The sequence below is a fragment of the Sarcophilus harrisii genome, chromosome 1 (genome assembly GCF_902635505.1).
Source record: "Sarcophilus harrisii chromosome 1, mSarHar1.11, whole genome shotgun sequence".
Classification (NCBI taxonomy): Eukaryota; Metazoa; Chordata; class Mammalia; order Dasyuromorphia; family Dasyuridae; genus Sarcophilus; species Sarcophilus harrisii.
Window position 1 is genome coordinate 230933363 of NC_045426.1, and position 13322 is coordinate 230946684.

At 33.7% G+C, this 13322-nt stretch overlaps 1 protein-coding gene across 2 annotated transcripts in view; it reads right to left on the reverse strand.

Moving 5' to 3' along the window:
- Positions 1-13322, reverse strand: part of NFX1 (nuclear transcription factor, X-box binding 1) — a 79181-nt gene that overhangs the window by 32379 nt on the left and 33480 nt on the right. For both annotated transcript variants that reach the window (XM_012542629.3, XM_012542631.3), the window contains exons 12-14: positions 10576-10658; positions 5406-5514; positions 901-1020 (exon numbers count right to left, since the gene is read on the reverse strand). In XM_012542629.3, coding sequence (XP_012398083.1) covers positions 901-1020; positions 5406-5514; positions 10576-10658 — 312 coding nt within the window. The remainder of the gene's footprint in view (positions 1-900; positions 1021-5405; positions 5515-10575; positions 10659-13322) is intronic.

Below are 13322 nucleotides of genomic sequence, written 5' to 3' on the forward strand. Positions count from 1 at the left end.
ATTAAGTATACCTATCACAAGATTAGGTATTTCATTCAATATCTTATTGAATAGTTGAAGAAAAAAGAGTAAACCAAAACAATTCACAAAGTATTCTTCTCTTACCATGTAGATTAACTAGGAAGATTAATGTGGAAGAATCCTAGTCAAGAGTTAAATTGTGGACCTATGAGCAGGGCTGTGTGTTCAAGCTTTAGAAATGCATCTTTTTTTTTTTTTTTTTTTTTTTTAATTTAAAGAAATGCATCTTATATAAATGTTTCTCAAGGGTGACTATGAGGGACAAGAACAGAGAGTAGCTCATCATTACTAAGCATATTCTTCTCTACAAAGTAGGTAGTTTAAGTATTATCAACTCTATTTTACAGATGAGGAAACTGAGGATAAAGAGTCTTCATGACTATCTAGAGTAACTAAAAAACTAGGTAGGATCTGAAACATAGGTGTTTTCACTCCCAAACCAGTACCACTGATATACTAAATTCTGCTCTATAAACTAGCCTGAAAGAGTTTAAGTATTGATAGAAAGAAAGCAAAAACATTTTAAAGCTGACCATCTTTTAAAAACATGATAGCAAAGGAACAGTCCACTGAGAAACTATAGTAGCATAGACCAACTTGTAAAGGAACATTTTAAGGACTGGCAATTTTTTTTTTTCCAGTAGAACTCAGACAGCCTAAGAGTTGGGAGAAATAAATTTCAACATATTCCACTAACAACATTTTAGAGTTCTAAAATAAACAACAATGTTTAAATATGTCTAATGTAGAATAGACTACACAATCTGTCATTGTGTTAAGTGGCAATTGTCAAGAGCAATTAACACATAAAGGTAATAGGGAAAAATAATTCATTTATAGTTCATAAAGTTAAAAAAAAATAAATTTATAGGAACTCACCAGGATGATCACATTCATGTAATCTTGTACATGTGTTTTTACACTCTGGGGGCTTAGTACCACAAGGAACTGGAGGGAAAATCACAGACTCTCCACAATAGCATGTTAATTCATCAAAACCTGAAGCAGCAGAAAAATAAAACAACTATTATGACAGCGTGATTCATATAGTTTGTGGTAAATTTTTTTTTTAAAGGGTGTTCTGAATGTTAAGGGAATAAATCAACCAGCAGACTGAGTTAAAAATGTGTTCTATCATAAATTTTATCCAGGTAATTAATCATTCTTTCCAATGTATTTGGCAAAAAATAAATGTATGCCTAAATTATTTCATAAACACGGTAAAACGAGGCCTCCACAAAAATGATGAATAATTAATTCAAATCATACTACAGAAGCATTTAAAAAAACTTCCTTTGTTCAACTGAAAACATTAAGAAATAAGTCTTTTCCAGTGAAAGTATATGGAGTTTACGAAACTGTAGACCAAGAATGAAAAAACAAATGAAGTCTTTAGAAAAATGGATTCCAGGAGGTAACCAAACTTGGAATCAAAAGTTGTTATTTTGTTTATTAAGATTAATCTCTTCACCATCTGAATATACGTATGACCTACCTAAGGGCAATACCCTTCCATATTCAGAAATGATTAGAATATTGTTCATAAAGAGGAAGTCCTATCAAATACAAAGGGAATTCAGTAGGTAGAATTATTTTAGTAGAAGATTAAGTGAATATTATTCTAGAATGATGATCCCAAAACTGTATTTTAATATATTGTGACCTTTTCCTTGTTTAAGATTTCTATAAATGTTACCTCAAATTGTCTTGGGGTAGAGAGATGTTTGAGGACATCAGGAAAGACTATGTCAGTTTGGACATTTCCTCTCTAGGTCAGAAATCCATAGATTTAGAATGTTAAAAAAATTTGTTCTTGACAGACTTTTGCCTGGAGTACATGAAATAATATTATTTTCTTTGAGAAGTAATTAATAAACAAATCACATTTGAGATTGGACTTTTGCATCAATTTAAATTTTGAAATATAAAAGTTACTTTTTTATTGCAGAAATGAGAAGTATAACCATATTTCTCAGTTTTAATGACATTTTAATTTAGTATATTTCAGATCAAAACACACATATGCTTCAAGAAGCATTATTGCCAAATTGTAAAGCTGTTCAACAAGATCAACCAAATCATTTCTAATGGAGCAGTAATGAACTGAACCGGCTATACCCAGAAAAAGAACTCTGGGAGATGACTAAAAACCATTACATTGAATTCCCAATCCCTATATTTATGCACACATGCATTTTTGATTTCCTTCACAAGCTAATTGTACAATAATTCAGAGTCTGATTCTTTTTGTACAGCAAAATAATGTTTTGGTCATGTATACTTATTATGTATCTAAGTTATATTTTAATATATTTAACATCTACTGGTCATCCTGCCATTTAGGGGAGGGGGTGGGGGGGTAAGAGGTGAAAAATTGGAACAAGAGGTTTGGCAATTGTTAATGCTGTAAAGTTACCCATGTATATATCCTGTAAATAAAAGGCTATTAAATTTAAAAAAAAAAAAAAAATTGTAAAGCTGTTACCTGCCTATAATGACACTCACTTAAGCCTTTTCTTCTTTTGAAAAGTTACAGTCTGAACGCGGTTTCTCAACTTAGGGAAAGTCAGTTCTCTAATTCATGGCCTTAGTAAAGTCTTTAATTAAAGTGATAGGAGAACCTACTAGAGCTACAGAAGCAAGGACCCATGCCAAAATTATTCTACCACACAATACTACAAAAGTTGAAAACAATATTTTATAAACATCACCTCTTCTCGTTTTGGCCTAACTCATGGAACGTAAGTTCCTCTACTTAGCCCAGGGCTCTGGCAAGATGATGGTCAAGGGGCAGCTAGTTGGTGCAATGGATAGAATACCAGCCGTGAAGTCAGGAGGAATTGAGTTCAAATTTGACCTCAGCACTTAACATGTCCTTGCTCTGTGACCCTGGGCAAGTCATTTAACCTCAATTATTTCAGAGTAGGGGGATAGGTGGGAGAGAAAGATGATGGTCAAAAGCCTGTAGAGATTCGGAGAAAGTTCATGCTAGGGGAGGTCAAAGACAGGTGATTTCAACAACTGTGGAAACACTGAACTGAAAGACACCAGAGAAACATGAAACTAGTCCGGTGCCTTACATCCAGAACCCAGGGCTCTGGCCAGCAGAGCCAAGGAAATACCAGAATTAGAATTAAGGAAAGTCAGAGCCAGAGCAAGGAATGGAATCAACTGTGACCGGGGATCATGCAAGAAGCAGCAGATGGAAATGAGGCCCAGGCCAGCAAATAAATCAGATTACCAGAAGAGGAAGTCAAAACCATGAATGGTATCAGAGGGCAGGCAGTCCCTAATACCAGGCACCTCATTCAATAATGCAATTCAGCAACTTTTAGACTAAGGAGGACAGTACTGCAAAGAACATGTATACTCCTCCACCAAGAGATAGAGTACAACCCTGGCACAAAATTCCTATCTAGGAAATGAGGATTGAGATAAATGAAATTATATTTGTAAAGCAATTAGCACAGTAACTGATACATAGTAGGGACTTTCCTTTCTTCTTCCTCCTAATCCTTAAGAAATTAATAAGAGATACAAAAATAAAGTTAGAGCACTCAAGGAAAGAATCAGAGAGGGAATCATTAGCCTAGAACAAAAGGTGAAACTTTTACCCAAGTTGGGGATTCTGAAAAACAGTAAGGTGCAAATGGAGTTCAATGATTCCATGAGACAATAAGAAACAATTGAACAAAGTAAAAATAAAACTGAACTATTATAAAGACAAGTAAGTTATTTGTTATTAAAAAAGGAGCTGATCAAAAAGTTATCAAACTGTGCATACCCTTTGATCCAGCAGTGTTACTACTGGGCTTATATCCCAAAGAGATCATAAAGAAGGGAAAGGGACCTGTATGTGCACGAATGTTTGTGGCAGCCCTCTTTGTAGTGGCCAGAAACTGGAAACTGAGTGGATGCCCATCAGTTGGAGAATGGCTGAATAAATTGTGGTATATGAATATTATGGAATATTATTGTTCTGTAAGAAATGACCAACAGGATGATTTCAGAAAGGCCTGGAGAGACTTACACGAACTGATGCTGAGTGAAATGAGCAGGGCCAGGAGATCATTATATACTTCAGCAACAATACTATTCTGTTGGACCAGGCCATCCTCAGGAATGAGATCAACCAAATCATTTCCAATGGAGCAGTAATGAACTGAACCAGCTACGCCCAGAGAAAGAACTCTAGGAGATGACTAAAAACCATTACATTGAATTCCCAATCCCTATATTTATGCCCCCCTGCAGTTTTGATTTCCTTCACAAGCTAATTGTACAATATTTCAGAGTCTGATTCTTTTTGTACAGCAAAATAACGGTTTGGTCATGTATACTTATTGTGTATCTAATTTATATTTTAATATATTTAACATCTACTGGTCATCCTGCCATCTGGGGGAGGAGGTGGGAGTAAGAGATGAAAAATTGGAACAAGAGGTTTGGCAATTGTTAATGCTGTAAAGTTACCCATACATATAACCTGTAAATAAAAGGCTATTAAATAAAAAAATAAAAAAATAAAATAAAAAAGAAGCTGATCTTGAAAAAAAAAGTGATATTAAAAAATCCAAAAAGTGAAAATAAACACATGTATACACACACACACAGAGCAGCAAAATTCAACCTAAAGGAATGTGAACTAAATAAAAGTCAAAAATCAAGTTTCCAATGTCTACATTCAAGTAAACCACTTATAAAAATGATGAATTAGAAATGTTAGTGCATGGCAACTGAGTGGATGCCCATCAATTGGAGAACGGCTGAATAAATTGTGGCATATGAATATTATGGAATATTATTTTTCGGTAAGAAATGACCAGCAGGATGATTTCAGAAAGAACTGGAGAGACTTACTTGAACTGATACTGAGTGAAATGAGCAGGACCAGGAGATCACTATATACTTCAACAACAATATTATATGATGATCAATTCTGATGGACCAGGCCATCTTCAGCAATGAGATGAACCAAATCAGTTCCAATAGAGCAGTAATGAACTGAACCAGCTACACCCAGTGAAAGAACTCTGGGAGATAACTATGAACCATTACATAGAATTCCCAATCCCTCTATTTTTGTCTCCCTGCAGTTTTGATTTCTTTCACAAGCTAATTATACACTATTTCAGAGTCTGATTCTTTCTGTACAGCAAAATAACTGTTTGCACATATATACTTATATTATATTTAATTTATACTTTAACATATTTAACATGTGTTGGTCAACCTGCCATCTTGGGGAGGGGATGGGGGAAAGGAGGGGAAAAATTGGGACAAAAGGTTTGGCAATTGTCAATACTGTAAAATTATTCATGCATATAACTTATAAAAAGCTATAATTAAAAAAAAAAAAAAAGAAATGTTAGTGCAGCACTCACTTGTTTGCCAGCATGTCTGACAGTTTCCCCGGTGACAAGGCTCCTCACACCTATGAAGTCCACAGTTAAGTTTTCGTCCACAAATTAAGGAACACCTATGCTCTTTATCCTAGGAAAGACAGAATTAGATTCTAATGAACTAAATTAACCAACTGATACTTTCCACAGGGGAATCAACAAGTTTTTATTATTTACCTAATCTGTGGAAGTACTATGCTAAGTACTGAGGATATGAAGACAAAAATGAGACAATACTTGTCTTAAAGTGGTTTACATTTTCCTAGAGCATAAAACAGGTCCACAGAAGGAAAACTGGAACACTGATACATTGTTAAAGGAATTGTGAATGGATCCAACCATTCTGGAAAGTAATTTGGAACTATGGCCAAAGAATTATCAAACTGTACTTACCCTTTGATCCAGCAGTGTTACTACTGGGATCTTAAAGTAGGGAAAGAGAACCACATGTGAAAAAATATTTGTGGCAACCCTTTTTGTAGTGGCCAGAAAGTAGAAACTGAGTAGTTGCTCATCAATTGGAGAATGGCTGAATAAGTTATGGTATATGAATGCTATGGAATATTATTCTATAAGAAATGACCAACAGGATCATTTCAGAGAGACCTGGAAAGACTTGCATGAACTGATGCTGAGTGAAATGAGCAGGACCAGTAGATCACTGTACATAGCATCAAGACTATACGACAATCAATTGTGATGTACATGGCTCTCTTCAACAATGAGATGATTCAGATCAGTTCCAACAGTCTTGTGATCAAAAGAGCCATTTACACCCAAAGAGAGGACTGTGGGAACTGAGTGTGTTTCACAACATAGCATTCTCACTCTTTTTATTGTTGTTTCCTTCCATTTTATTTTCTTCATCATTTTCTTTTCTGGTTTGATTTGATTTTTCTTGTTCATAAGATAATTGCATAAATATGTATGCATATATTAGATTTAGCATATATTTCTACCATATTTAACATATATTGGACTACTTGCCATCTAGGGGGAGAGGTGGGAGAAAGGGGGGGGGGGGCTGGAACACAAGGTTTTACAAGGGCTAATGTTTCAGAATTATGTACGCATATGTTTTGAAAAACTTGTATTAAAAGTAATAGGTACACAGATAAGCCAATTCTAGATATATACAAAACAAATACATACTGATAGGAAGGAGGAAATATTTGAACTGAGCCTTGAGAGGGAAGCAACAGGCTCCATCAGGAAAAAGAAAGGAAGGAAAGTATTTCAGGCACATGCCAAGGCATAGGGCAAAAATGTGAAACATTAAATATAGGAAACAAATAGGCCAATTTGGCTCCTGGAATTCACAGCATGTGATATGGAATAACCTAAATCAGTCTAGAAAAATAGGCTACAGAATGATTGTAAAGGGCTTTAAGTGCACAAAAAGAAACAAGAAAATTCTATTTCTTGTATAAAATCATTGAAGAATTTTAAGAAATACTATATATTGTGGGGCACAAATTGACCGTTTATATGAACTGGCACTGATATTTAGAATTGAGATTGACATGGCCAAATAACAGACAGTCATGAGGTTGAGAAGCACTTAGCTAACTGAATATACTTAAAAAAGCAATAAAGCAGAGCTACAGAAATTTTCAGGTGAGAAAATACACAATAAAGGCAAAAGTGAGTAAGTAGTAATTAGTAAATTTGCTTAAAGCTATTTACCAAAATAAAAACAGAGAGGTTTGTTGTTTTCTGAGTTCACATATTCAAGATATAACAGAGAACTCCCAAGACTTATAAAAATAGATGACTACTACTTACACTCTGGTAACTTAACAGTGGATGGTACCAGAAGGAACCTAGAAAGCAGTTGTCAAGATTACAAAGTCTTTTGTAAGGAATCACAAGTGTACAGGTAGCATTTTTCTCACTGTTGGTTACTGAAGTTTAAGGGATACAGAAGGAAATAAACAAAGGTGTCTGAGACTGACTATAATAAAATGCTCCTGGTCATAGATGGAGTGCACATAGCAAAAACCAGTAATACCTGGTGCACTGTATCCTTAATCAAGGAACACTTAAAGAGGATGAGAGAAGGACAAAACTGTTTATGTTAGATACAATAGAGGGTAGTTACAATAAAGGAAAAAAAAAAAGAGTGAACTGACCAGAAAACAAAAAATAAATTCCAATAAAAAATAAACAGTAAAATCCATGGCAAATAAAAGCATAGATATCAAGCAACATAAACCCTTAGAAGTCATCTAATATGCAAGGAAGCAAATTTAATCTTGAGAAGGTAGGTATGCAGTGGATAGAGCACCAGGCCTGGAATTAAGAAAACTCATCTTTCGGAGTTCAAATATGGCCTGAGATACTTCTAGTTGTATGACCTGGGGAAAATCACTCAACCCTTTCTGCCTCAGTTCTTTATTTATAAAATAAGCTGGAGAAGGAAACTGCAATGTTTTGTACAATACCAGACAAACATAGTTAAATCTGGTTCTACATTAAGTTTACATAAAACAAGAATAAAGTGAAAATGCTTACTTGCACATATATATCAAAGAAAATAGCAAGAGAAAGATTTTATAAGTTCATTTGAAAATGAGGGTATGTGCATGTGCCTGACCACCCATGAGGAAATGTTTTATACTCAAATACTGAACCTTGGGTGATAGCTTATTAACATTTTATGGAACAGCAATAACATGTTGCAATTAATAAAAAGGTAGTTCAATGTTTTTGCCAAGAATACCCCAAATGGGGTCATAAAGAGTCAAACAAAACAGAAATGATTCAACTACAAAAACAAAATTTGATCTTAGAGGTTTCACCAAGACTTGGGTAGGATTAAAACTATGCTTGGAATGTGACTGTAGATGGGTATATCTTATACAAAAGATAAAAGAAAAAAGGGAAAAAAGACTTGCAAAGATATGATTTTTTTATAACAATAGCTTTTTATTTTTCAAAAATACATGCAAAGATAATTTTCAACATTTACCCACATAAAACCTTGTGTTCAAAATGTTTTCCCTCCTTCCCTTCTCCCTACTCCCCTAGACAGCAAGCAATCCAATGTAGATTAAAAATGTGCACTTGAAAGCCAAGATTTAGCTGTAATGGTGGACTTTAATTATTCAGATGTCTGCTAGAGTTCTCTCTTTGCCTAAAGGAGAATTGGTAGTATCTTCCTGACTTACATTAGCAAAAATTTCATTCTTAAAATGGGAAAAGGACCAAAAAGAATTTCTATTTTACTTCTAGTTCTCACTAACCGAGAACTAGTTGCTACAGGGTTAATGATGGTAATAGAACAGACAACCATAACAGCCATAGGGAAAACAGGTTATTACATACTTAAACAAGTATTACTTAAAGAGAAAAGCAAGCTGTTCATAATACAGGTAAGTGGCTTCACATAAAATTCTTTCTTTTATTCTGCTTTGTATGAAAATGCTCTGTCTTAATTTGGTCTTGCTAAGATCAGAAAAAATTTTTAAAAGGAAAAAAAATCATTTTTCCTCTGCCATTCTCTCAATCTATCCTCTTAAATTCTTCTTTTCATTGCCAAACACCTTGAAAAATTTATCTATACTAGTTGCCTCCACTTTTCTCTGCCTCACATTTCAACTCTCTGTAGTCTGACTACATCGCTCGACTTAAATGGTTCTCATTTGGTGGGATTCCACTAAAAGTTCTTTAATGACATTTTAAGTAATAAAAAAAAAAAGCTGCCTAAATATAAGTATTTTTAAAGTCCATACATGATTGAAACACTGCAAGTTTATTTCTGCAGCAATTCAAAACAGTCATGATCATGTGCATAATTCTGATGTTCATGCAGAAATTACAACCAATTAACCACTGTCTTAGTAATTGCAACATTCGTGTAGTTTCTCAAGCTATAATCAAATATTTACAAACTAAAACCGAAAGTTCAATATTTGAGTACAAAGTATTTCGCAATGGATGATCAGACATATATCCTCATTCTCAAAAGAATTTACAAAATACTATTTTCTATGACATATTTGTGCAAATGAGCGTTTTTGCTTTATTCTTGTTTTATATATGCTTGATATAGAATCAGATTTAACGATATTTGGTGATTGCACCATAAATTATAAATCTTCATTCAAATGAACATTTATTCAAATTTGTATACAGAATATCCAAAATAAAGTTTTCATGGGTATTTATAACTGGTTTTATAATTTTATATTCAGAATTTTCATAATTATCAGAAGAATAAAATGTATTTTATAATTATATAAATTTTAATTTATAGATCTTTTTGAGCAAAAGTTGTCATTGTTATTATAAATGCTTAATGAACAAACCTAAGACTATTACAAATAAACTAGATCTTTTTTTAAAAAAAACTGGAAACCAATTGTCAATCAATAGAAGAACTAAACAAATTGTGGTATCTGACTAATAAATATAACCTCAGAAAAACAGCTGAATAAGAAGAATTTTGAAAAATATGGGCAAATTTCTGTAAATTTACCAAATAAAAGTAGAACTAAAACATTTCACAGTGTCTATAATAACATAAGGGAAAACACTAAAAATTTCAGAATTTTGTTTAATGCAGCAATCATTATTACTGTCCACTGTGGTGTAAAATAGTGAAGACATGTAAACATGTGGTAAAACATGAAGACATGTCTTCAACAAAAGGCTAATGTATCAATTGCTTTTGTCTGCTCATTCCAGTCTGCATCTGCTGCTGAACTACAAAGAAGAGCACTTCACCTCTAATCTTACCACCATAGTGGTAAGCCTTGACTGACATCACTTTCACCACCCCTTCCCCTCAGGTCAGAGGCCTGGAGGGTAAAGTACCAAATTACTCCCAATGCCTTTCTTTATACAGGGGAAAAACAATTCTTAGCTCATCTGTAGCCTTGTTTCAACTCCAAGGAAGATAAGGCCTCCAAGCAAGGTACTTCCTTGTCACCCCTTCCCTCCATCTAATTTCCTGCCTCCTTTTGTGTATTGTCTTCCACCCACCGCTTAGATTTTAAACTGCTTGAGGACAGGGACTGTTGTTATTTTTAACTGGATTCCCAGCACTTGGCACAGTGCCTAGCATATAGGAAGTACAATGTTTATTGGAATGGATGTCTATGACCTCCTAGTAAAATGTTTATCATACTTTACAATTATGTAAACTTACCACACAACATATTTCATTACACTTGTGTCTTCCACACAATCGTTTCTTATTACATCGCTTGTCACACAAAAATGTAGCGTCAGCTATTGTCAAATTAAAAAGAAAAAAAAGTCACTTATTAATACTTAAAATGCTGCATTTGGATAGTGATTAACATTAAGTTATATTCACAAATAAACAGAATAGCACTACAGCATATGAGTAGATGCAGAATGGAGTAGTAGAGAGCTCTGGAAGACCTGTGCTTAAATCAATTCTCTGATTCTTATTAGCTACTGTGACACTGGACAGGTCAGTTACTTGTCCTGAGCTTCATCTGTAAAATGAGGGTGTTGGACCAGATGGTCTGAATTTCCTGATCCAGTGATTATCTCCTCTGTGTCCTTTTTCTGTAATTTTAGTGGCTACCACCAAGTATTTAAAAATTATAGCTAACATTTACCTAGCACTTACTTATGGGTCAGACACTGTGGGAAGTGCTTTGCAATTATTATTCTGTTTGTTTCTCACAACCACCCTGGGAGATAAGTGCTATTATTATTTCCATTTTACATATGAGGAAACTGAGGCAAATAGCAGTTAAATGACTTGCCCAGGATCACATAGTTAATATATGGCTGTAGTAACCGTCAGAACTACAAGCAGTGACTTAAAAGAAAAAAAAAAATGGATTTTCCATAATAACTGCATAAACCTAGAAGAAATGGAAAAAGAGATTAAAAAATAAAACCTCTTTAAAAAAAAATCTATACAGGGAAGAATTGGAAGAATAGTTTATAAGTAAGTGGCAAACTTTACCAAGTGATGGAATCCTATTAAATAAAACAGACTAAATAGAAATCAATTTTCTCTGGGAGATAGCAACAAGTACTAGAATAAAATCAAAAGACTGAAAAAATATTATGTAAACTTGATGATATTTTAAAAATTGATGTGAAAACGAGGTGAAGGATAGATAATTAAGAGAATTGTCAGATTCCTGAAAACCATCGTTTAAAAAAAACTATAAAGCCTGGACACTATATTTTACAAAATTAGAAATTAAAACTGCCCAAATCAATAAGAACCAGAGGACAAAGTAAAGACAGACTACTACCAATTACATCCTCAAAGAAATCCCAAATTGCAAAAAAAGGAAAAAAAAAAAACATCTTATGAAATTGATAATCAAAATCCAGAGTTCCCAAATTTAGAAAAAGAAAAATACTAAACATCCAGAAACTGAAACAGCATTATATAAGACCTGAAACTTTCTACTAGGAATGAGAGGAAACTGTGGAAGACAATATCCCAAAAGGCAAAAGAGATAGATTTATAATCACATTCACTCTGCAAGGCTTAGTATAATATTCCAAAAGAAAAATAGAATGGAACAGAGGACTTTCAAGCCATTTGAATGAAAAGATCAGAACTCAGTGGGGAATTTGAACTATATAAGAGGTCCAGAGAAAATCAGAAAACTAAATTATTTCAGCAATGGGAAGGAGCTACGCAATGATATAAAATTAGTATTCTAACAGGAAGAGAAGAAACAAGGATCCTTTCAGAACCCAATATCTTCAAAGGGTACTGAGGAAATTAAGAAAAAGCAAGGTCCTGCAGGTGAACTGGTTCTGTGCTGAGAGTGTGAATACAAGAAAAGGATAGAGAAAAATGAAAGGAAGAGAAGGGGAAAGGTATGTATAAGTATAGACAGGAGATAGAATTTGGTATTTTTCATATTTCCCACCATATATATTGATTTACTTCATATTTTTTCATAATCAGGATGTGCAAGAAAAGCATGCAAACATTAATAAAGGAATAGAAAAGGGACATAAAAGAACTCACTCTTCTTTGAAATGAACAAAGGAGGATCAAACACAAGCAACACAGTTTGATGCTAAAATACATAAAAACTCAATAGAGAAGCAAGAGGGTAAAGAAGGGAAATAGGAAGAAAATAATTACAAGCAAAACAAACTTCCAATACTGAAGAGTAAAAAGGGAATAAAAGAAATGAACAAATCTCCAAACAGGAAGCCTTGGATTGATTTTAAACCTTACGACAACCAGGAAATGGCTGAATAAACTGTAACTTATGTAATATTATTATGCAGCAAGAAATTAGAATTAGAAGATGACTTGGGAGATCTCCGAGTACTATGAAGAGATGCAAATTGAAGTGAGTAAAACCAGGATATCAATTTAAGGATAGCAACACATGGAAAAAAACAACAACTTTGAAACACTTGAGAATCCAGAACATAAGGACCAATTAACCATGACTTCTTACAACGAATTGTTACCTACTCCCGATAAATAGTGGACATAGGGTGCACTAAGTGACATATATTGTCAGTGATGTTTGCATTCATTCTGCTTGACTATTCTTGTTTTTTAAAAAAAAAAAAAAACTTTTCCTTTGGTTTCAGTGGGAGGTAGGGATTTTATAACAGTGATGCCAAAAATAAAAAGGCAATTGAAACACTTCTAAAAAATGATCATAAGCTAAGAACTCACTATTTGACAAAAACTTTTGAGAAAACTGGAGGAAACTAGGCAAAGACCAACATCTCACACCCTATATCAAGATAAGGTCAAAATGTATACATGATTTAGACATAAATACTGATCCCATAAGCAAATTAGTTTACCTATCTGACCCATTGAGAAGAGAATTTACGACCAAACATGAAAAAGAGAACATTATGAAATACAAAATGGGTAATTTTGATTACATTAAATTAAAAAGGTTTTGCACAAAC